A 26491-nucleotide genomic window follows, 5' to 3' on the forward strand; every position below is an offset into this window, starting at 1 on the left:
CACACTCATGAAGCCACCAGCAGGTGCGAGGGCTGTAAATACGACCTGACAGGCAAAGCCCAGTAACGTAACTTGGTGGGGGCGGGCCCTGGTGCGAGCCATGCAGACGGGCCAGCCCCCACCCTTGTGTGTGCTATTTTTCTGTGCCGATGCAGCCGACTCCAGCCGGCTGCAGCGCGCACGATCTTCCGGGGGGGGGGGCCCTGCGGGGGTGCGGGCCCTGGCCCATTTGCACCCCCTGCTCCCCCGGTAGTTACGCCCCTGGCAAAGCCGCAAGACTGAGCCGCAGCAAGCAGGATGAAGAGCCGCATGAGGCTCTAGAGCCGCAGGTTCCCTACCCCTGCACTATACAGTTACTACTTTATATATTTATAGAAAAGCTGTTGTTAGTATTGTGTGGAAACCAAAATATGGGTACAATTATTTGTGTAATATGTACTTTTCATCCTTGCCACCCCCCCCTGGAAAATTTTCTGCGGACGCCCATGTCCTTGATTTCTTTGTAACCACTGGTTAGTACTTTGCAACTCAGGAAGACTTGTTCGGGGCACTTTCTGTGAACGCTCAGCTCATCAGCACGATGATGAAGTGGAACGTGCACGCGCGAAGTAGAATGTGATGACTCGGCAAACAAAGAACGCGCGGGCACTTTGTTTACAAGGAACGCGCTTTTCGTGGAACAAGAACGAGCCTCTCGGACGTGCTCGCCCTGTACACTGAAGGGTGGTAGTAGCGCAGAGCTGCGTGTGTTGGAATGTGGGTTGAGCGCTGCTTTGCTGGCGTCGACCAGCTATCAGTCGTTTGAGACGCCGATTTGAGAACCGTGGACAGTTCTTGAATCTGGGAGGGTAAGCTGTCGAGTGAGTTACCGGATCCTCGAAAAGATGAGCGTTTCGGCAGCCTATTTCTAAAGTGGCTTCCCCAGAAGAGGAGGTCCGGAAGCGGAGGTAAAGAAGGCGTGGGGGAGGGAGCGTTCAGCACTTAAGTAAACTTCAACTAATTTTAATGAGTGACTTGTGTTAGAAATAGGCAAGGATTAAAATAATTTCTCGGTAGCCCTCCTGTTCTTAGCATCTATTAGAGTTAAGGCATTGCCATCTCCGAGCCATGCGCACTTCTGAAAGTTTTGTTGTAACCTTGCTGACACGCAAGTCGTTTACTGAGAGGCGCTGTCCAGGGCTGATCTGAAGCAGTGCTGATTACTAGCATGGCCGTGTATTTGCATGGTTTCTGTTCAGAGGGCTGTTTGCATGAAAAAGCCATTGGCTTTTTTGGTGCGTTGTTGACCCACGCTACGCATGCGATTGGGGGTTTGGAGTTTTCAGGCCACGTAAGACCTTTACCTGAGTCTGTGTGAAGAGTGCGGGGGGGCTTCTGTGTGGGGAATCTTGTAAATTACCGGCCCTATGAAAGTTGACGGTGCCCCATAACTCTCCCATAGCCATGCGCGACACCATTGTATTTTTTTTACTCTTCGGAGCAACGTGCCTTTACCAGACAGCGTGTTCCGCTTCTTCGGTTTGGAGTTGGGAACATAGTCTGCGTCTATTTCTATTTTCTTTGGCTGGAAAACGATCAATGATACATCCGACTCACACTTGCTTCAAATAGGTTTCTTTCCCGAGTTCTTTTTACTTGGCAACCTTAAAAATACTGCTTGTCAAATTAACCAAACTAATCACACTTTTTATCCCGTTTTAGAATGTTATAGAGAAGGAATGCGAACTGGCCCCGCCCTTGTGCAGCCCGGGGATAGGCGTGTCTGTTTGGTTTCTGGCCGGATTTACAGAAAAAGTACACTTTGGGGTTGTTGACGAGTGAGCGGGTCAGATTGTTTATGGGTGTGACGCAGATGGCGAAATTAAAAAAAATAAAATAAAGCCGGGGTATAAATTGTTTGGTTTTTATAAAATCTGTTGACGAGTACTTGAACGCAGGCGAGTTGGTTAAAGAGTTGGTGGAAAGTTTGTCGACAGCAGCGAGCCTGCTCTGTGTTTGAGAAAATGGCCGAATATGCCAATGCATATTCTGTCTGGGAAGCAAAAGGGATAGAAAGGCTGCATACTCGTTGCCTCTTTTCTTATTCAATATGGCTATTTCAGATTGCAGGAAAAGTCTTATGTAATGCCCAAGAAAAAGAAAACTGCCTAGTTCTTATTCTTTTAAAATTGTCTGTACATAATGTGTTAAAGGGTTCAGCAATATTTTTGTAGCTTTAAAACTGCTTTCAAAATGTGCCAAATTGAACTTGTGATCAAATTAATACTGGTAAGTACTGGTGAATTACACATAGATGTGTAATAGGTACAGTATGCCCCAGGGAGCAGGGATATGGAGGACCCAGCAGGGTGGGATGTAATTTCTACCCAATTTTAATAAGCATGTGTAAAAAAGACCCAGAAGGTGTGGTAATTAGTATGATTCTTTATTCAATTAGCAGATATCTAGAGAAAAGCAAATTATTAATGGGGCTGTTGCGATTAGATTTTTTTTAATTAAACTGTTAACTGTGTCTTTAGTTAATTTTATATCCGCTTTGTAGATCCTGTCACCAAAATATTCTTTAAATTAAATCCTATATAGCTATATGATCTATTATCCAGAATGGGACTTTTTTTTTTAAATTTTTTTTAAATAAGGATTGTTTCTGTAGTATGGTCTCTATAAGGCAATTACAGTCACCCCCCCATTTAAAAGCTGATGTGCGTTTATATTGGAAAAGGGATCTATGTGAACTATCCTCAAATTCATCTCATGTGAACACTAATTAAGGTGCATTTGTAAGGCTACGGACACATGTGGTTTTGGCACGGTCCACGTTAGCGCGCCATTGCCTATGCTTGAACCGTTAGCGTATCTACGTGGAATGTTTCTGTAGTATGGTTTCTATAAGGCAAATACAGTTTCCATTTGTGCCATTTTACCAAAGCTGATGTGTGTTAATATTGGAAAAGGGATCTATGTAAAGTATCCTCACATTCATCTCACTAATTAAGGTGGAAGGCTACAAACACATGTGGATTTAGCGAGTGGTTTCAGTGGGGTCTGTGTTATTGTGCCATTGCCTAAGCTAGTGTAGCTACATGGTGGTCTGCTTTTTCTTACAAACCATGGCGTGTACCGTCCCGAAAACCACTCGCTAGATCTGCATGTGTGTCCGGGGTCTATGGCCATGCACATGAACTTCGATTTTAGGACAATTGAGATGTTAATGCGGTTTAGTTTGGTGAAGAACAATGATATCCCTCATTTTCCCAATCCTAATTTACATTGCTGTCAACCGGCAGCAAAGGCAGGCAATACCATGCTGAGTTGAAGTCATGTTCAGAGAGGTGACTTCTAGGTGTCTTTTGTTTTCTGTTTCAGACTTAATAGAAAAGCACTTGACTGTCAACAATCCTTGTTGTCTATTAAACTATCCCTAGAGTTACAAGTTACATGTTTACTTTTCTATTGTTCCTTTTTAGCTTTCATTGTTTTGAAATGTCATGTTTTTCTCAGTTTTGTTTGTTTTTGTTATGCCTATAAATTCACTTTTGTGATTTTAAAGGCAGTTCATATATTTGTCTCTGTATTCTTGGAGACATGTAAATATGTGAAAGCCGGGACATGTAGAATCTCTATGAATAGTTTATTACATGCACAACGTTTCGAGCACAGACTGCCCTTTGCTGAAGTTCATCCAGTGGGTTTAAAACAACAGGACATCATGCTGATCAGATTCCCAACTACAGACAGGTTTTGCCCTTACTGAGGCTTGTCAGGGGAGCGGAGTTCTAGCAGTTAATGTAATCTTAACCCTTTAAGTGCCACAGAATGTAGAATCTACGTTCTGTGGAAAAGTAACTTGAAATGCCACAGAACGTAGATTCTACGTTCTGCAGCACTTCCGGGTTCTCGAGCGGAGGAGCGGCTGTTAGAGCCGCTCGCTCCGTTCCTCCTCGATCCCTTGCCCCTAGGCAACGAGCAGAGCAGGGGATTGAGTGGCCCCTGGGGTGCGATCGCCCAGGGGCCCCAAAACAGTAGCAGGCACGTGTCACTTACGTGTCCTGCTTCTGCAGCCTGTACTGCGCCATCCAGCTCCGCCCCCACAGCACAGGGACAGGATTCACGTCGCAGATGTCTTCCTGGGGCCCTTCCAGATCATCTGCAACAGTCTCCAGCGACTTTTTCAGGTTAGTGCAACAATTACACACACAAACACACACACACACTTATTACAGTAATATACACTTAGATTCACACTTACACATACATTTTTGGGGATTAGGGGGGTCACTTACACTCACTGCACTCACACACATGCACACGCACACATAACATGTAATTTACCAATTGTACACACGCACACGCACATACATGGCATTGTGGCTTTTTTTTTTTTTCCTTATCGCATCGTCTCTTTTTTTGGCTGAAAAAAATGTTTTATTGCCATTACGATTAGCGTATTCGCTAACCGTACTGTGCAATACCTTTTGTATCTTATTTCGGTGATTATATTACAATTTTGGGTATTTTGGTGCATTTTTAGCCATTTTATTGAATTTTTAGCCATTTTATTGCATTTTCAGCTCTGCATATGTTGTGTTCACTTGTTTCTAGCCGTATAACCTATTTGGTCTAGCTAAAATATTCAAACTGTGATTCTGACGGCCGATAACACTAGTCTGGAAAAAAAAACATTGATTTTTGTGGTTTTATTGGATTTTTTTGCATTTCGCTCTTTACTGCCGTATTTTGTTTTGCCTTGTAAATTTTATCTACTGTATATCCATTTGGGGGTCTCTGTGCGCCACATAGTTTGGTATATCTATGCATATTGGGCATCAAAGTGTTTAGTAGACCCCTGGCGTTCATATTTAGGATGTTTTATGCTGATATGTTAAGAAACGTGGGGCATATAATGGGGTAAAATTCAAGCTTTCTGACGATTTTCAGAAATTTGATAAAAACCATTATGTTCAGCATTGTTTTGCAGTTTGCAGTAGAAACACATATTTACCCATATTGGATTCGTCAGAACGTGTACTTTCTGAAAATATATGGTTTTCTGGGGTCTTTGTACTGTTAGGGGGGTCTAATGTCGCATATTACACACACCAGGTGCTTATATTGCAGCAGCCAGCGCGCGTCAGCCGTGGAAATGTATATACACTATTGTCATTTGGGGGTCTCTGTGCCCCACATAGTTTGGTATATCTATGCATATTGGGCATAAAAGTGTTTAGTAGACCCCCCTATGTTTATATTTAGGATGTTTTATGCTGGTAATGATACATGGACGATGCTGGAAAGTTGAAGCTTTGAGGCAATTTTCAGATATTTCACCAAAACCGCCAAATTTGGCAAAGCCTTGCGACTCAGTAGTTTGGAGCAGAAAGGCATGGGTACCCATTTTAGATTCTGTAGAATGTGTACTTTCCAAAAATATATGGGTTTGGGGGGTAAACATATATTTCTGTGTTTTTACCCCACAAAAATGCAGTCAATGTGTTGATTTTTCATTAGCTGAAGTTACCCACAGGACTGTGCTAACTTCATTTTGGGGCCTCTAAATGCCAGATACTTTGGTAAACTTATGAACAATGGCCACCAAACTTATCCGCTAACCACACCTGTGCTAACCACACGAGGCGATGCGCTTTTCAACAGTCGCCTGAAAATGCCTCGCCAGGCATTTTCAGGCGACTGTTGAAAAGCGCATCGCCTCGTGTGGTTAGCACAGGCGTTTTTACATAGGCGCCCATACAAAACTGTCGCCTGCGCCGGTCGCGGCGACTGGCGCGGCGCTTTGTCGCCGCGACCGCAAACGCGTGGCTATCTCCCCGTGTGGACTAGCCCTAATAATCCTCTGTAGGGGCAATGTCGGACAAAAAATTAGTTTCCCACGATAAATTGGCGCTACTGTGGGTGATATATCCCGAAAATACTTCTCCACCACCAATAATTAGGAAAAACAAAGTGGCACATAGGTTTTACGACTGGCGATTACAAATATTGCCATTGAAGAAGCATTTTCCGGAGGTTTGTCATTCTCAGTAGAGCCTCTATTTATCACAGGGCAACAATCTCCCCTTAAGTTACACAAAAGATGGCAGATAAGATATTTGTAGAACATAATGTTATCGGTTATCCAATATTTATCCTGTGCCATGTAGCCTTGTTTCAATTACCGCCATTGCTACTCAGCAGCTTGTTTAGACTTCAATGCATTTCAGCAAATTTTCACAGTTTTCAGGCCCGTATTTGTGGCAAAAATTTTAGGGGTAACCAGTTTCCCCCATACATTTTCTAACATATGGAACATTAATTATACAGTGGGCTCATGTGTAGGGCATTATAACAACTCTATTGTCCCTGGACATGTGTAATTAACAGTGGAAATGTAATGTATTTGTTGCAGCATATAACAAATTTATTGTCATACAACTTTAAATTTCCTGCCGTATGCAAAGTAACCAGGGCGCAAGACCTTTAGCGAATTTGCACTAGGCAGAAATAAACGATAGCGAATCGTTGCTTTGACTTGCTCGCATTGGCGAAGTCACGATATCGAAAAGTCACCATCGTTCGGCACCCGCGACAAAACTCCACATTTTAGTGAATTAGCATTGTCTGAGCGAATTTTTGCCTGGCGAAGTGTGGCGATGGGTGCAAAGCGGTCGCTAATAACTTTTCGCCGGTTAGTGAATCTGCCCCTTAAACCTTTGCTTTCATATGTATACAGGTATAGGATCTGTTATCTGAAAGCACATTATCCAGAAAGCTCTGAATTGCAGGATGTCCATCTCCCTTGGATTCCATTTTATCCAAATAATAATTATCTGTAATAATAAAATAGTACCTTGCACTTGATCCAAACTTAGATATATAAAAAGTTAGCAAAACCATCCTATTGGGTTTATGTTTATGTTTAAGTGATTTTCTAGTTGCCTTAAAAAAAAAAAAAAAAAAAAAAAAAAAGGTTCCATTTAGATATTAGGAAGAGGTTTTTTTTCTTTTCAGAGCAGTAAAGATGTGGAATTCTCTCCCTGAATCAGTTTGATACATTGAATATCGTTAAAGGAACAGTTCAGTTTGAAAATAAAAACTGTGTAAATAGGCTGTGCAAAATAAAAAATGTTTCTAATATAGTTATTAGTTAGCCAAAAATGTAATATATAAAGGCTAGAGTGAGCAGATGTCTAATAAAACAGCCAGAATTCAACTTCCTACTTTTCAGCTCTATAACTGTGAGCTAGTCAGCGACTTGAAGGGGGGCCACATGGTACATTTCTGTTCAGTGAGTTTGCAATTGATCCTCAGCATTCAGCTCAGATTCAAAGGCAACCAATATGACTCATGTGCCCCCCCCCCTCAAGTCTCTGATTGGTTACTGCCTGGTAACCAGGGTAACCAGTCAGTGTAAACCAAGAGAGATTTTGTCGCCTGGCGAATAATCGCCTCGTCTTCTGAGCAACTATCTCCCCAAACTGCCTCAGCATGTTTTCCCATAGGCTATAAGAGGCGAGGCGATTAGTCGCCTTAGTCGGCCTTACCCTAAGAAGGGGTTAGATGACTTTTTAACAAATTGAGGAAAAGCGGTTAAAGTTATGAAAGATAGCTCATAGTACATGTTGGACTGGTCCGATTGCCATCTTGGAGTCAGGAAGGAATTCATTCTGGATAATGGGTCCCATACCTGTATTACATTTTCATTTTTACGATAGTTCAACAAACAAATTATCTGACTCCTTTCTCCCAGCATTTGATTTGCATTAGGGATCATTGTTCAGACAGGTGATTGAGGCTTCCTGACAACCAATGATGTTTTGACCGTAAAAGAGAGTGAATTGCTAAGAAACCTTGTGAATTCAATGTATGAGAAATCTACCCCTCAGTTATTTGTAGGGGCCAAAGTTTGAAAACTCTATGCAGTTTTGATATTTTGTTCTTTACATTCAACATAGTTTGGTAATACAGGTATTGGATCTGTGATACAGAAAGCTACAAATTATGGCAAGGCTATCTCATATTGCATCCATTTTAATCAAATAATTAAATTTTAAGGTTTCTGTTTTCTCTGTAGTAATAATAAACACTAACTTGCACTTTCTCAGCTGAGATATAATTAATCCTTATTGGAGGCAACACCATCCTGTTTAGTTTAATTAACATTTCAAACTTTTCTTGGTATACTAAAGTTATGGAGATCCAAATTGTGAAAGGACCCCCTTATCGGGAATGCTCCAGGTCTTGAGCATTCTGAATCCCATACCTGTAGTATACAGTACATGTATAGAATAATTATTACTCCTGGGGCATTTTTATTATGTAGTTAGTATGAGACTACATGCTACAAAGTGCATTTATGGATTTATTTTAAATTTTGTAAATTGCAGGTGGTCTTCAATTTTTAACATTATAATTGTTTAGTTTTTTGTTCTGCAGCTCTGACTTGGGGTTATGTGCAGGGGTTGACAGTTGAGTGTTGGCAGTGCAAATTCTGAATATTCTAGTTACTCTGTTTAAAGATTGGCAGTGGTGTTAATCATGTACTATACGTTGGGTGATTATAGCATTTAATTTTTCTACAGACATTGAGTTGTTTTTTTTCTTTGTTTTTTTTCTGCAGTTCATAACATGGCCACTCAAATGGTCAACCAGGCTACAGGCAACAGCTTGTTTTGTACCAGCACCTACTCCAGTATTTCACTGGACAATGACATGTATGGGTTGCATGACCTTTCAAAAGCTGATATGGCAGCCCCTCGATTGATAATGCTAGCAAATGTGGCCCTGACTGGTGAACTCAATAGTGGTGGATGTGATTACACACTGGAAGGAGAGAGACAAATGGCAGAATTGACAACTGTAAATGACAACAGCTTTTCCGATAGTGAAGGGGATAGGTTGGAAGATTCACCCACCATGGATATTCAGTCACGTAATTTCACGATGGACATAGAGCCAGCTGAATGTTCAAAAGAAGGAACATCGGAAAATGATGGAACTCTACTATCTAATACACTTGAGGAGGAGGTTCAAAAGGACAAAAAGGCCCAGGCCCCCAGCACAACAGATGACAAAATCAAATGTGTGAAAAGCAAACCATTTCGGTGCAAACCATGTCAGTACAAAGCAGAGTCTGAAGAAGAATTTGTTCATCACATTAAAATTCACAGTGCTAAGATATATGTTGATAATGACTCAAAAAAAAACCCACAGGGTAAAGAGGCAGATTCTAGCATACCAGAGGAATCCGATATCTCCAAAGGACCTATTCAGTGTGACAGGTGTGGATACAATACAAATCGCTTTGATCACTATCTGGCTCATTTAAAGCATCACAACAAAGCTGGAGAAAATGAGAGAGTATACAAGTGTACAATATGTACTTATAGTACAGTCAGTGAATATCACTGGAAGAAACATCTACGTAACCATTATCCAAGGATACTTTATACATGCTCACAATGTTCGTATTTTTCTGATAGGAAAAATAATTATATCCAGCATATAAGAACACATACAGGTAAAACTATTCAATGTTACTATTATTTAGTTTCATTTTGTGCAGATTGGCTTAGCACCTTGTTACCTTTTAAAACTGATTGTTATGGTTTTTGTGTAATAATGTAATTTTTTATTACTACATTACTATATATATATATATATATATATATATATATATATATATATATATATATATATATATATATATATATATATATATATATATATATATATATATATATATATATATATATATATATATAAATTTATTGCTATATAAATAACATATACAAAGACATAAATGTGCCATCACCCTAAAGTAAATGGTTGTCAGTGTGGGCAGTTTTTCTTCTTTTCCCACTAAGGGCAATGACACACGGTGCTATTTGTCACCTTCGAGTTATTGTGGTTACAAAACAACACAAAATACCATGCCATATACAATATAACAATTTCACAATTTGAGTGGTTTCGCACATACAATTCTCAGTATTGTCTATGGCTAGATATTTTCTGGGGTTTTGCAGCTGCGTCAAATCGTGTCATTACCCTAAAATTCAACACGTGCCAGCATAAGGTATTAGCCCACAGCATAGCAGGGGCAGCAGCATAGAAACATGACTCCTATCAGTTGAGGCAGGTGAATCCTTTAAAGGAATAGTAAAACCAAAAAGTCTGTTTTTAAAGAAATGACAATATAATGTACTGTTGCCCCGGACTGATAAAACTGTTGTATTTGCTTCAGAAACATAACTAAAGTTTATATAAACAAACTGCTGTGTAGCCATGTAGATTCAAATCTGAAAAATGAGAAAAGGCACAGGATATGCAGCAGATAACCGATAATATCTATAGTGTACAATGGGATTCTTCAAAACTTATCGGTTATCTACTATATAGCCTGTGCTTGAATGGCTGCCCCATTGGCTACGCAGAAGCTTGTTTATGTAAACTATAGTTTTACAAGTGTAGGACAACAGTACATTATATATTCATTACTTTTTTTTAAAATTTCTTGGTGTTATTGTTCCTTTAACAGAGGTGTCAGGGAGCTGTTTATCTTGTTACCCGCCCATTGTTCTGTTTATAGGCTGCTGGGGGGAGACATCACTCCAAGGTGTAGTGCAGCAGTAATAAGTGATTGAATTTTATCAGAGCTCAATTTACATGGCTTTTACAAGGGCACCTGGGAAAGTAAGAAAATGGCTTAAATCCTGACAAATCTATATTTTTTTAAAAATATGGATGCTTTTGAAAAAAACAATTTTTCATCAAACTCTCTCCCTCTGCATCTCCCTGTCACTAGTCCCCAGTCCGTTTTTCAGCACTATGGCTTTCTTCCCTTCAGTTACTTCCTCTGGCTAACTGGTTTCTCTGAAGATCCCGCCCACTGAAGGGGAGAAATGCACATTGGCCAGAGGGAGTAATTAAAGGAAGGAAAGCCAGAATGCTGGAAAACGGACTGGGGAATAGTGACCGGGAGATGCGGCAGGGGAGAAAGTTTAATGAAGGAGCAGTTAAGTATAAAGACAATCTCTCACAAATATGCTGCAGGAATCCTTTTATGCAAAAGTGTCTATAATGTATACACTATACGGCTGTTCCTCCTTGTGTCTTACAACAAGTTCAAGTGCAGAGCTTTTTTTAAAATAATTGATGAACACACAAAGCTAAGCTGTATTTTGGAATAATGTCTGCTGAAATGTTGTTGGTGAACTACCATTATTAACACCAGGCCTAAGCGATACAGTTTGAGTGCCCAATATAATGACTGTGAATGCAACATAATAATACCTAACTGTGAATGGCTTAAAGTTACATTTTTGAGATCTATAAACAGAAAAAAAAGGTTTTACTTAAAGGGAGTTGTTCACCTTCCAACACTTTTTTTTAGGTTCAGATGGTTTCACAGTTAACCTGAAATAAAGACTTTTTCCAATTACTTTCTATTTTCTATGTGTGACTGATATTAAAGTGTAAAGTCTCTAAAGCAGCTCTGGAAGGGGGGGTTGTCGACCCTCTAAACTGTTCTAAATGTATATGTTTAGTTGATACATTTCTTATCTTTATTCTTGCTGAGCAGAATCCCTGAGTTTCATTAAAGAAAGCTGTTAGAATTGATACAATATTTGCTAATACTCCAGAAATGCTGCAGAGAAATGTATCAACTAAATGTTGCAAAATTTTAACCATTTAGAGTCTGCACCTGAATTACCGAGCTGCCAGACTCAAACACCAGATATAGGTACATTAAACTTAAAACTGTAAAAAAATAAAATATGGAAAGTAATTGAGAAATAATCTGAAAACAACTGAACTGAAAAATGCGTTTGGAAGGTGAACATCCCCTTCACATTGGTGCCACAAACAATGCATGAAGCAAGGGAGGGGTTAAGGACCCTAGTGTGGCCTTAGCCTAACACCTTATTTAAAGCTAGCTTGTTTGATTTTATTTATTGGTTGCTTAGATTTGAGAACTTTAAAAAAAGAATTGGTCATAAATTTGATATTTGTGCATTTTTTCGGGCGATGTTTGAATTGTGTTATTTAAATTGTGTTAATAAATAAATGCGGCCAGTAGTTAAAAAGACTAAGGGCAGCTAATACATATTTGAGAACACGCAGTGGGTGCTGAGTGAGAGGCCTTTTTTTTTTTTTTTTCAGTGGCACATACTACTGGTATGGGTGGGATAAGTTATCTGTAAACTCTTTAGCCAGAAAGCTCAGAATTACAGTAAGGCCATCTCATATAGACTCCATTTTATTTAAATCATTCACATTTTTACAGTAACTTTTACTATTGGGTTTTGATGTTTTAATGATTTTTAGTAGATTTGCAGTATGGATATCCAAATTAAAGCAAAGATCCCTTAACTGGAAAACCCAAGATTCTGAGCATTGTGGATAACCGGTCCCATACCGTACTAGAAAATATCTTTATGAAGTTGTTTAATTTAGATGAAGTAGTGTACATATGAGCTGTTTTGGGACCTGCAATGTTGAGCGCTATAGTTTTCCTTTAAAGGGATACTGTCATGGGAAAAATTTTTTTTTTTCAAAATGAATCAGTTAATAGTGCTGCTCCAGCAGAATTCTGCACTGAAAGCAATTTCTCAAAAGAGCAAACAGATTTTTTTATATTCAATTTTGAAATCTGACATGAGGCTAAACATTTTGTCAATTTCCCAGCTGCCCCAAGACATGTGACTTGTGCTCTGATAAACTTCAATAACTCTTTACTGCTGTACTGCAAATTGGAGTGATATCACCCCCTCCCTTCCCCACCCCCAGCAGCCAAACAAAAGAACAATGGGAAGGTAACCAGATAACAGCTCCCTAACACAAGATAAAAGCTGCCTGATAGATCTAAGAACAACACTCAATAGAAAAAACCCATGTCTCACTGAGACACATTCAATTACATTGAGAAGGAAAAACAGCAGCCTGCCAGAAAGCATTTCTCTCCTACAGTGAAGGCACAAGTCACATGAACAGGGGCAGCTGGAAAATTGACAAAATGTCTAGCCCCATGTCAGATTTCAAAATTGAATATAAAAAAATCTGTTTGCTCTTTTGAGAAATGGATTTCAGTGCAGAATTCTGCTGGAGCAGCACTATTAACTGATTCATTTTGAAAAAAATTTTTTTTCCCCATGACAGTATCCCTTTAATGACTTAAACTCAAAAGTAGAGCTACTATATTTATAAAGGGTATGGAAGGTCTTAGCTATGACAAACGTTTACTAAGTTTGGGATGTTAACGCTGGAGATGAGATGCTTAAGGGGGTGAAATGATTACTTTGTATAAATATAAAAGGGCAACATGAAACAAACTCTCGAATGATTTATTCACCTGTAGGTCCAGCAAATGCAAGATCGTTCATTCAGAATTAAGAAGAAAGGAGGTGCCGAACTTTTTTATTGTGTTGGCAGATACATTCTCAAGAAAGGGTTGGATACCTTTTTAGAAAATGAGAAAATAGTTATTGAAATTAACTCATATAAAGATTCAGGGACAGGCCAGATTGCCTTCTTGGGAGTCTAGAGAATTTTTTTCCACCTGTGAGGCAAAATGGAGAGGCTGCAGATTTTTTTTTTTTTTGAATTATCTAGCAGTTAAGCAGGTTTCACTTAGTCTTTTTTTAAAAAGGGATGGTTCAACTTTTAGTATGTTATAGAATGCCCAGTTCTAAGCAACCTTTCATTTGGTCTTTATTATTTACTTTTTATAGTTTTTTTTTTTTAAATTATTTACCTTTTTTCTTTTCAGCTTTCAAATGGGGGGGGTCACTGACCCCCATCTAAAAAACAAACGCTGTGTAAACCTGCAAATGTTTAGGTAGTGCTACTATTTAATACTCCTCTTTCTGTTCAGGCCTTCTCCTATTTATACCTATCCCAGTCTCTCAAATCTCATGCATGGTTGCTTGGGAAAGAGCTGCTGAATAAAAAGCTAAATAACCCATAACAAAAATGAAAACCAATTGCAAATTGACTCAGCATATCACTCTCTACATCTTACTAAAAGTTAAACCTAAGGTGAACAACCCCTTTAAAGTTGTGAAGTTATGCTCACATACTCATTGTCAAGGGGTTCATTTAAGAGAGAAGACGTTGTTCATGACAGGGCAATCTGGAAGGAACAGGTGGATCTGAGCTGCCTAAGGCTATGGACACACAAGCTGCTGTCAGCGGCTGTTTTCAGCCTGTGTAATTTGGTTGACCTCAGCCTGTGTGTGACAGCACACAGGCTGATCAGATTCAAGTCAATGGAGTAGGCGCACTGAGTAGATCTGCTTCTCTCAGCCTGCAAAATTACCAGGCCGAAAACAGCTGCTGATCAGCCGCTCACAACAGCCTGTGTGTCCATAGCCTAAAAGCGTCAGCATGATGCTCTATGTATACTCAGAATATCTTGCATAATGAGTGCAAATGGCTGTTTTCCATAGATTAAAAAGTTTGAGAAATTATCTATTATTGGAAATCTGTTCTTGGTACATTGTACATATTTGATGCAACTACAATTTGTGACAGTATTTCTGTGTGGATTAACCCCTGTGCTAAGAACTGTATCAAAAGACCAACTTGTTTACTTAATATATAGCTTGGTTGGTGGTGTTGGAATGACCGGGGCTGAGTAGAAGAAATAATCGCAATATAAAACAGCAATTTTATTTATGAACCCTTGGGATACAAGTCACATTTCCCAGGACGGCCCTGCAGACGTCTGGGGTTAATGCTGGTCACCTCTGGAAGCAGGACAAAAGTACAAAATTGTAGCTCCTCCCACCCCTAGTATCCTTGGGGTTCTCTCCCCACATCATCAGTTTTCTTTTGTCCTGCTACAAGGAGATGGGACTATGGGGTTACTCCCCATGGGAAAGTTTCTTAGAATAGTTAGGTTAAGTTAGTTTAAGGGAATCGCGTGGCTACCGTTTTCCAGAGACCTGGGCTGGGCTCCCCCCTACTTGCCAGAAAACTGCCAAGTGGTGATTATCCTTTTTTACTGCAGAAAGTTGTGGTTACAGAAGGCCCAGGCAAGTTAGACCTGAGTGGCATGAAGTGGATTGCAGCAACAGGGGTCGTCTGCAAGTGCACCCTGTGCAACAGAGGCTGCCTTGCCTCATTACAGGATTATGCCCCTCGGACAACAGAGGGGAACACAATAGTAAGTGGTATCACTGTCAATGAACCAAAATATAAAAAAAGACTGCTCCAGCTCACCACTCTCTCTTCACCAGGTGCTCTGTCCTCCGTGTCCCCACTGTATCGACATAACAAACTTGGCAAATAGACTGCACTTCTGGAAGAAAGTTTATTGCAGCAGGCTGCTGTTAATACACCTAACGCTATTCGGAAGTCCCTCCCTTAATCATAGCCTATGATTAAGGGAGGTACTCCCGAAAAGCATTAGGTGCATTAACAGCAGCTTGCTGCAATAAACTTTCTTCCAGAAGTGCCATCTATTTGCTGAGTTTAAAGGGATTGTTCAGTATAAAAATAAAAACTGGGTAAATAGATAGGCTGTGCAAAATAAAAAAAATGTTTCTAATATAGATAGGCAAAAATGTAAAGTATAAAAGTCTGGAGTGACTATATGTGTAACATAATAGATGGAACACTACTTCCTGCTTTTCAGCTCTCTTGGTTTACACCGACTGGTTACCCTGGCTACCAGGCAGTAACCAATCAGAAACTTGAGGGGGGGGCAAATGGGTCATATTTGTTGCTTTTGAAACTGAGCTGAATGCTGAAGCTCAATTGCAAACTCACTGAACAGATATGTACCACGTGGCTCCCCTTCAAGTCGCTGACTAGCTCAGAGTTCTAGAGCTGCAAAGCAGGAAGTAGTGTTCTGGCTATTATGTTACACATCCAGTCACTCCAGTCTTTATACATTACATAAACATTTTTTATTTTGCACAGCCTATCTATTTACCCAGTTTTTATTTTCACACTGAACTGTTCCTTTAAGTAAGTGGTATTACACTTGTTTAATACTTGCACGCCTCACGCAGCACGCCAGTTGACATGGTAATGCTTTGTGTGCTACATACCTGCCCTACTCCAGTCATGGCCCGCTCGCATTAGAAGGAGCGCATCTTACCAGTTCCTCACGTGACTGTGCTCAAAAGTCAGAGGAGAGGTGTGGAAATACTTCTTACCAAGCAGCCTGTGCTAAAGGGTGTTCTATCACGGAACAGTTCAGCAGCGGGTCCGCCATTCTAATTCGGGGGAGCGTCTCACAAGGTAGGCCTCGTGACCTTGTTAATTAGGGAACACTATCCCAGCGACATTATGTCTGTAGCACAGGCCCTACTTGACCTAATTAAGGATATGCCAAATAATAAGACAAAGCCCAAGAAAACAAAGGCAACGTATAAGAGGGCTAGGAGAGCAGAGAGCAGAGCAAGAGGACTTTCCTCCCACCCTAAGCCCTGATGCTTCATTATCTACCGATATGGCAGACCATAGCGCTGCACTACAGTCCGCATCACAGCTGCAAGTTTAAAACACAGATTCAACCCTTGATCCTTCACAGGACCAACCGGCACTAGCTCAGCCCACTGCTTCTGAGAGTCTGCCTGGTACTTCCCAAACCTTTACACAACAGAACCAAATATCTGATCTGATTAGCTGGTTCAAATCCACAATTAGGCAATCAATTGATCATCAAGCACAGCCTAGCACGGTCACCCTCCACATCTGGTTCTCACCTTTCCTCAGGAGAATTACCCCCAGGGGGTCAACAGTCCCCAGATTCTCTGAGTGACGACCCCGACACTTCCAGTTCGGTACAAGGGCGCAGGCTACTAAGTGACATGCTTCAGACGCTAGAGACACTGTTCTCCAGGCCGAACTGGGACGCATTGATACCACTTTAGATTTTTTTGAGCGAGGCCTCCATGGAGATTATCTGATTGTCAGTACAAGCTTCTGCAAACACGGTTGTTGCCCGTAGAGCCTTGTGGCTTCCCCACTTGTCGGGAGACAACGCCTCAAAAGGGGAACACCTGTTTGGCCCAGAGTTAAAACAAATCATCACTGAAGTTAAAGAAGGGAAGAGTGCATTCCTTCCCCAAGGGAGAAGGCTCCGCCCTGAGACCAACAGCAAACAGCCCAACAGACAGTGGGGGTCTTCATGTTGGTCCTTTCGTAGCTACAGAAACCAGAGCCAGGGTCAATCTACTTCATCCACATACCCGAGCAGAAAGAATACTCCCTGCAAGCAAAACAAGCAAAACAGGAAGCCAAGCCCCCCAAAAACCAATGAAGCATGAAGTTCGGATTGCAACGGGGCCATCGGGGGAAGGCTTCTTCTGTTCTCCCAGGTGTGGCAAGACAGGGTCCAAGACGAATGGGTGCTTCAGATCGTCAGGGAGGGCTACAGAATACCCTTTGCTTCCGACCCTCCTGGAGAGCATTCATGCCCTCCTCGATCCCCCGCAATCCTGCAAAACACTCAGCGCTTTACTTCTGTCTACAGGAGTTATTACAGAGCAACGTGATATTAAGAGTCCTACAACAACAACGATTCAGGTGCGTCTACACCAACCTCTTCCTAGTCAACAAGCAGGGAGGTCAGTACAGGCCAGTGCTGAACCTAAAGCCACTGAACAATTTATCAAAAAACAGCGCTTCAAAATGGAAACCCTGCGCTCTGTCATAAATTCTATGGAACCAAGACAATTCATGACCACCATAGTTCTCAAGGATGCGTACCTTCACATACCGATACATCCAAGCCATCAGCAATTTCTCAGATTCACAGTGGAGGAAGAACATTTTCAGTTTCGAGCCCTGCCATTTGGGCTGACCACGGCACCACATGTTTTTACCAAAGTCCTGGCTCCAGTCATAGCCATCATAAGTTGACAAGGCATCATAGCACTACTGTATCTAGATGACATACTAATCAGGGGTCCATCACTAGAAGTGATGACTCAACACACACAACAGACACTCCAAATCCTAGAGGAATTTGGATGGCTCATCAATCCCAAAAAGAGTGCAATGTATCCAAGATGAGATCCGCTTCCTGGGGATGATCAACTCGGAAGCTCAAACGATTTCCCTCCCAGAGGAAAAGATAACCAACTTACAGTTCACAGCCCTACTGTTTCTAACACAGCAAACCACGTCAGTGGAGGATTGCCTAAGGCTACTAGGTCTAATATCCGTGCTAGAGGCAATTCTGTACTCCCATTTTCATATCGGAGCTCAAACAGCATTTCTCCGAGCTTGGAATTCCCTATCCGCAAAGTAGTCAAGTCACCATATGGTGGCTAAACAGTCACTACCTATACAGAGGCCGCCTATGGGCACTTCCCCCATGGAATGTGATAAGCACAGATGCCAGCCTAACGGGCTGGGGGGCACACATGGAGGGCCTGTCCTGCCAGGGCCTGTAGTCTCGGGAGGAAGCAAGCTTCCACATAATTGTCCTAAAGCTCCGTGCAGTCCACAACAAACTTTACCACTGGTCGTCCCTTCTGAAGTCAAAGCCTATCTGAGTTCAATCGGACAACCAACGACCTATATCAACCACCAAGGAGGGACATGGAGCAAAGCTGCAATGTCAGAGGTGTCCAAAATCTTCGAGTGGGCAGAGGACAACGTGCCCACTATCTCAGCAATATTCATACCCAGAGTGGAAAACTGGGAAGCAGATTACCTCTGCAGGAACACCCATAGACCGGGGTGAAGCGGAGTAGTCACTCCACCCGGAGGTGTTCCAGACCTTAATACACAAGATGGGTGTCCCCAAGATAGACCTCATGGCTTCTTACAAGATCACAAAGCTACCCATATACTGCGCTAGGTAAAGGGACCCCAAGGCAGAAGCCATATGTGCTGAATGTCACAAAGTAAAATCGGAAATCTTTGTGACTTTTGGCGCATGCACAGTAGATCCGTACCGGTAAATGTTCCTACTGCGCATACGCCAAAAATGCCGGTCACAGCAGGAAGAAGACCGCTTGGGAGAAAATGACGCCTGTGAACTCCGTGGACAGGACCTGCGCAGAGAGGTGAGTAACAAGTTAGGGGCATTTGCCCGGGTGGACAGGTAGGCCAGAGTGGAGGAGGGAAGGGGGGGCAACACAGGGGAGGGGGAGGGATTTTTGCGCTCAGGGGGTTTCCTTCTCCTTTAAAGCAAGGAAACGGACCACTTCAAAGACCCACCACAGAATCTGGAGAGTGTTCCAATCATGGTGCAAACACAACAGCCTGCGGTGGCAACAATGTTCTACGCCTCAATTTCTCAGCTTCCTACAGAGGGGACTAGATAAAAGGCTAGGTTTGGAGGCCTTAAAGACCCAAACGTCGCCACTGTCCATTTTGTTTCAGTTCCAGTGGGCTCTACCCCCGGAGGTCAAACCATTTTTTCAGGCAGTCATGCACATCAAACCACCATTTAAGGATCCCACACCACCCTGGGACCTGAATTTAGTCCTCAGGGTGCTGCAGCCTGCGCCTTTTGAACTTATCAGGTCCTGCAACATCAAGTTGCCTTTCTTCTGGCAATTTGTTCAGCAAAGAGAGTCTCAGTGATTCAGGCTCTGTCAATAATAAAAATCAACCAAATAAGCAAAAAAACCAATTCCTTTACAAGTGAGTGCACATTCCACCAGAGTGCTTTGTGGGCTCTGCAAAATTTCGCTTCACCAGAACAGATATGCAAACGATAACTTGGTCTTCAATCCATATCTTTACTAAGTTTTCCTATAAATGAAACACTTTTGCTCCTTCTGAAGTGACTTTTAAGAGAAAAGTGCTTCAAGCAGTTGTTACTGCCTAAGTGGCTACCCTCCCTGTTTGCTGTTGAACGTCCCCAGACGTCTGCACTGACAGGACGGGCCGCCCTGGGAAAAAAGGGATTTTCTCCCGGCCTGTACTGTCAGTGCAGTAAGTCCCTCCCCTTTTTTCTTATGGAGGTGTTGGCCATTGCCAAGGGTCCTTTCGGCCCATTTACCGGTACTGTTTATTGTTTACTGTTTTACCAGTTTGGTGTTTTATCAGTTCTGTTCTTCACTTCACTGTTGTATGTGATAAGTTCCTACTATCTGTCTATACTCCTCCATCTCTCTACTGCTGGCTATGCAACGACAAACTGACGATGGGAGTAGAGCGCCCCAAGGATACTAGGGTGTGGGAGGAGCTACAGTTTTTTTTTCTTTTGTCCTGCCTCCAGAGGTGACCAGCATTAACCCCAGATGTCTGCACTGACGGTACGGGCCTAGGAGAAAAGGATTTACCGGTAAGAAAATCCCCTTTTTCTGGCAAACCTACAAAACACCGGCATTTAGCCTTTTGTGATTCCAGTTATCAAAATTTAACTTTATTTTCATTTTCTGTCTGGACATCATGTATGCCAAAAGATGTCCATACAAATAAGCACTGGAAGTAAGATCAAGCCTTCCAAAATCAGTCCAGTAACTTGACCATCAACCTACTCTTTCTGCATAAGCAGTTGCTTCATAGGTGCAGTTTGGCACAATTTGAGAATGCCTTCTGGTGATTGTTCTGAGATAATGCATTGTTTTAGAGTGTAACTTTTTTTTTTTTTTTTTTTTTTTGTAGGAGAACGACCATATCAGTGTATTATATGTCTTTACTCAAGCTCACAGAAAACCCACTTGACAAGACACATGAGAACTCATTCAGGTTGGTTGCAGTATAACCTTTTTGTATATTTGCAATCATTGTTTAATAGCTGTTTACTTTTATGGTTTTATAAGCTAAAGTACCTGAAACAATTACAGCTACCTCTTATTCACTTTAATAGGAAATACATGATTGCATCTGTACAGGTTTTTCAGCCCAAAAATTCTCTACTTAGCCTGGTGTACTATCAGAATTACAGGAACACATATGCCTTTATGCAAGTTTCTCCAAAGTTTTTAAAATACATGGGGCAATGGCACAAAGACTGAAGTTTTAGATGAGGCACATCTTTCTTTTTTAACTGCCATTTGTTGTTCTTGAGTCTTTATTCCAAGGCAATAATCGCTTGATGGAACTTTCAGTAGATTGACATAAAAAGGAAAACAGAGTTGATTTCATACAGTTTTGCCTCCTATGTTTGGGCTACTAAAAATGCACTGGCTAAAAGGCCTGGAATTGCCCTGTGTGCCTCAGCCCTTAATATTTGAATTACTCTTACTTGTTATACCCAGCAATAATACATAAAATCTGCATTAAAAGCGCTTCTACCTACACACATATATGTAATCTATATTGCAAGCAAGCAGTGAAAGCTTTTACTCCAGCATGTGTATCCATAGATTTTTGTCAGGATACCAGATCTATCAGCTCTTTGGCTGTATGTGTTGCTGAAGCATTCCTTAAAGGGATCACTTCAGAATGTGAGTTGCATAATACAAATATATTTTGGTACCCCTTGCAGATTTGGGCAGGGGTCCTGCTAAATTCATGGCAACTTTCACAAATAGGACTTCAGTTATGGGATGTGTAACCAATGGACTCTATAATGTTGCTTGGAGGCTTTTATATGACCAATGGGAAAGAACCTACAGTATCTTTTAAAATCTCCATGTGCCCTATGACAGAAAAAAAAACCTCTGGAGGTGTGTTATGACTCATGGGTTAGCAATCCCTAATCTGGACTAGTTTTTTTGAAGCTTTTTTGTGGATGCTTTTCCTTCATTTTTTCCCTGTGTAATCAGCCTGGCATATACCAGCTAGACATTCTAGTCAATGTATTAGATGTATTTAGACTAACCCTAAAATTACATTTAACAAAGCTTAATACTTATTTGTGTTTTTTTCTCTCTCATTTTCTTTCTTTGATAATGCTTTCAAAGGACCAGTTGGGTATGGCTTCTATGTTGAAATAATCGGACTATGTTCTAATTATTTTGTGTTCTTTTTATTTTTTAAATATTAATATATTTTGTAAAATAGAAGCAATTGACAAATTGTATTTATGTATTCTGTGTGTTTAATTTTTGTAGGTGAGAAGCCTTTCAAATGTGAGCAGTGTAGTTACGTTGCATCTAATCAACATGAAGTTACACGTCATGCAAGACAGGTTCACAATGGACCAAAACCATTAACTTGCCCTCATTGTGACTACAAGACTGCAGATCGCAGTAATTTCAAGAAGCATGTAGAATTACATGTGAATCCACGCCAGTTTCTATGCCCTGTGTGTGACTATGCTGCTTCCAAAAAGTGTAACTTGCAATATCATATAAAATCCAGACACTCAGGATGCACAAATATCACAATGGATGTTTCCAAAGTAAAACTGAGGACAAAGAAAGGAGAAGTAGGAGATGAAGATGCTGATACAAATAAGCCAATGGAGAATGGAAATATAATAAATAGATCTGTGGGAAAGAAATTGGAAGAGACCGTTAAAGCAGAGAAAAGGGAAAGCTGTGTGAAGGCCAAAAAACGTATTGTTGGTATGGTTGATGGCCAGGTTGCAAAAAAAAGTCGCTTGTCATCTACTCAGAAAAAAATTAAAGCTTCTGAGGTCAGGCCTGAGAAGATTGTTGACAAATCCCGTAAGTCTAGTTTTGTGAAAAGAAAAACTGATGTATTGGAAAATCCCAATGATACCCAAACAAGCACTTTAAAAAAAAAGAAATTAAAAAACTCGCGCATAGTAAATACAAGTGAGATAAAGTATGATATAACCAAAAAGCTCACAGGTTCAGTGAACAAAAAGGAAAACTCGTTTGTAAAAAATATGCACAAAAAAAAGACTGGAGCACAAAGTAGTAATGGTAAGAAAAATATGCCAAATAAAATTACAGAACAAAAAGAGAAGGGAAAGCAGTTGGATTCTAAAACTTCTGTAGCATCAGACATTACTGAGGAACAGACGATTGTTGGAAAAGTTGCTAATGAAAATTACTCTGAACAGGTTGCAGCTTCTGAGGTTGCAAGCAGTAATGTTAATTCTGATTCCACCGAATCTTGTTGTTTACTAAATGATGTCATGCAGACTGATCTATCAATTAACACTACTTTGGAAACGGAGGTATCCACAGACCATGACACTAAATCTGAACATGTGAGTAAAGCCGTAATGGCACTTGTGATGCAAAGAGATACACAAATGGACCTCTCCATGCTGGTAGACTTGAAAGCCAATTTTTCCAAGCAGGAGAAAACACAGGATAACTTATTGATGGACATAGAGACAATCTCATCTGACTTGTTATTGCAGAGGGAGGAACCAAATCAAGTCTTGTATCAAAATGGCATTCCAAATAAATTGTTGCGTGAGAAGGGCGGTGCAATTGCTGACTTGCCAGTTGATGGTGCTAAAACAACTGTTAATCTGCAGATAGGCAAAGCAAATTTCTGCTTTCAGAACGACTGCTGCCAGCCAGATAACCTTCTAGTGGATGGCTGCAAGCCAATGGAATTGTGTGAGCCATCTGCTGACCTGCTCATGGACCATGGTCACCCGAGTTCTGACCATCTGGTTGGCAGGGGCAGACCACCGTATGACCATCTGATCAACTGTGGTAAGTCATCCTGCGATCCATGTGTGCTAACCTGGGATGGGGAAGAGCCTACATGCAACAAACTGGTGGAGGTAGACGAGCCTACTAGCAACAAACTGGTATATAGTAACAAGTCAATCTGCATCCAGCTAGTGGGCGGGGCCGAGCCAACCAAAGTCCAGCCGGCCAGGGACGAGCCAACCAGCGTCCAGCCAGCGGCGGCCGGGGACGAGCCAACCAGCGTCCAGCCAGTGGTGCCTGGGGACGAGCCAACCAGCGTCCAGCCAGTGGTGCCTGGGGACGAGCCAACCAGCGTCCAGCTGGTGGTGACCCGGGACAAGCCAACCAGCATCCAGACGGTGACAGTCAGGGACGAGCCATCCATCATCAAGACAGTGGTGGCCGGGGACGAGCCATCCATCGTCCAGACGGTGGAGGACGAGCCATCCATCGCCCAGACGGTGGAGGACGAGCAATCCATCGTCCAGACGGTGGCGGCCAAGGACGAGCCATCCATCGCCCAGACGGCGGCCGAGGACGAGCCATCCATCGTCCAGACGGTGGCGGCCATGGACGAGCCAGCCATCGTCCAGACGGTGGCGGCCGGGGACGAGCCAACCAGCGTCCAGACGGTGGCGGCCAGGGACGAGCCAACCAGCGTCCAACCATTGAGCAGGGAAGATCCAAAAAGTGTCCAGCCCATTGGTGAGGATCAGCCAACCAGTGTCCAACCACCTGGCGGGGATGAGCAAACAAATCTGTTGATTAATAGTAAAACTGCATACCTGCCAGTGTGTACAAAAGAGGCAATAGGCCTGTCGGTGGCTAGGCAAGATGAAACTGAGTTGCTGGTAAGGAGAGAAAACCGATCTGTCTTGTCAACTGTATGGGATGAGCCCACTGATCTGTCATTTGAGAGAAATGTGCAGTCCATGAATATTCCCATTGACCTGTCAACAACTAACCAAAATCCCATATGCATGTCAAAAGGCATGGGGTGTCCTCTACATCTACCAGTTGAGTGGAGTGAGCCCTTTAATCTGTCAATGGACATGGACTGGCACAAGCCTGCCAATCTTTCCCTTGTCGAGCCTTCAGACCTCTCTGTAAGGAAGGGTGACTCAGCTGACCTGTCGTTGAATAACAAAAAGAAGGGTGACCCAGCTGACCTGTCGTTGAATAACAAAAAGCCTGCTGATCTGTCAGTTGTGTGGGGAGAGCCTGTTGATCTGTCATTAGGCAGGAGTGAGCCTGCAGACTTATCAGTAGGAATGAATCAACCTGCTGAACTAAAAATGGGCATACCTGACACTATTGGCTTGTTAGTAGAAGGCAGGCAACTCTCTGTTTTGACCATGGGGAGGGGTGTTGAGTCTTTTGATCTGTTGATGGGAAGGGTAGATCCTATTGACCTTTCAGTGGAGAGGTGTGAGCCTATTGATCTCTCAGTGGAGAAGGGTATGCCCAGGAACTTGGAGATTAGTGAAGGTAAACATTTTGGAAAACTAGACAATTGTTATAACCTGAACTGTGCAGCGGTTCAAATAAAAGACCAAGCAAAATGTAACATAATTCCTGAAAATACCTCGCAGTCCAATACCAAATTATCTGTTGAAATAGCTGAGCCTCATAACCATCTACAAAGCATGTGTGTTCCTTCCGAATTGCATGGAAACCTAGACACAACTGTTCAACAAAGCAAGCACAATGAATGTAACAATGGGACTAAAGAGGTTGGAACTTCTCAGTTGCCATGTGCTGTCTCCAGGAGTGTGTCTATTGATGAAGATGAAGGAATTCATAGTCATGATGGGAGTGATATAAGTGACAATGTTTCAGAAATGAGTTATGACTCTGGGTTAAATGGTGTGCCATCTGTACAAAAAACACTATCTTCTGAACCAAAAGTAGTAATCAATTCTTCTGAAACTAAGGAAAGTTTTGTGTGTATTTTCTGTGACCGTACCTTCAGAAAAGAGGAGGAATATACCAAACACCTGAGACGTCATTTGGTTAATGTATACTATCTTAAAAAAGCAGCAAAAGACATAGATAATTAAAAACAAAAAGTGAACATTGTTTCAAGCAAAATCTTGCTGTATGTGGTTTTAACACCAACATTTTTTTAATGCTTAATTCCCGCCCAAAACAGCTATAATAATAGGTAAGGCTTACTTCCCTCTTGGCTTTTTTCAGATCTTCAGCTTGAATTTGACTTTCAAAGTGCCCCATAGGACAAAGGGGAAAAGGTGAATTCCTCTGTGCTGAACCAGTCAGCTTTGCACAGATCACCTAAAGCACCTAAGCTTTTTTCACCGTCTGCAGCTTAAATATATGATCACATTATTATTCCCAAAGCTGTCCAAAGGAATATAAATATAAATCTAAGCTGCAGACCGTGAAGAAAGCTTAGGTGATTTAGGTGATCCATATGAAGCTGACTTCTGGTTCAGTGCACAAAGGAATTCAAGCTGCCGTCGCATTTATCCTGTGGGGCATTTTGCATGTCAAATTCAAGCTTAAGATTTGAAGAAAGCCTAACCTATCATTATAGCTATTTTTTTTGGGGGGGGGGTAAGTATTAAAAAAAAATTGGTGTTACTTGTCCTTTAAATGTTCTCGACAAATTACATTTTATGCATTTCCCCTGTATGTTTAATTCATAGTAATTTGTTTCACGACAACCATTTGAGACAGCATTTTGTTCTTAGTTGCATTTCAAAAAGGCACATGAGTGCAGAAACTGTACTGCTTTTCTAAATGTTTTGTAAAAAGAAACCATTTTCATTAAGTTCTTTTTCAAAATGTGAGCACTTTGGTGAGCAGAAAACAGTTGTTTTTATTAGCTGACAGGTCACATTTTTCATTTTAAGAAGACTTTATTACCAAAATGTTGCTAAAGCCCCTTGATTTTTCTTAAAAACTTTTACATAGGACTTCCATGGTTACATGGAATACAGTATTGCACAGTTAAATTTTATTTTAACCTATGCGGTTAAATATTGTATAGA

General features: G+C 41.5%; 1 protein-coding gene across 3 annotated transcripts in view; it reads left to right on the forward strand.

Annotated features, from left to right (window-relative positions):
* Positions 1-372: 372 nt before the first annotated feature.
* rest.L (RE1 silencing transcription factor L homeolog) overlaps positions 373-26491 on the forward strand; it is a 26643-nt gene continuing 524 nt past the window's right edge. The window contains exons 1-4 of one of the 3 annotated variants that reach the window (XM_041560894.1): positions 373-947; positions 8615-9514; positions 20578-20661; positions 21972-26491. The exon at positions 21972-26491 is cut by the window's right edge and continues 524 nt beyond it. In XM_041560894.1, the coding sequence (XP_041416828.1) occupies positions 8623-9514; positions 20578-20661; positions 21972-25540 (4545 nt within the window). In that variant the 5' untranslated portion in view covers positions 373-947; positions 8615-8622 and the 3' untranslated portion in view covers positions 25541-26491. Of the gene's footprint in view, positions 948-976; positions 1612-8614; positions 9515-13354; positions 13401-20577; positions 20662-21971 lie in introns of those variants that run through there. The other 2 variants (XM_041560897.1, XM_041560901.1) reach the window with 2 other exon arrangements.

This window comes from Xenopus laevis, chromosome 1L, assembly GCF_017654675.1.
Source record: "Xenopus laevis strain J_2021 chromosome 1L, Xenopus_laevis_v10.1, whole genome shotgun sequence".
Classification (NCBI taxonomy): Eukaryota; Metazoa; Chordata; class Amphibia; order Anura; family Pipidae; genus Xenopus; species Xenopus laevis.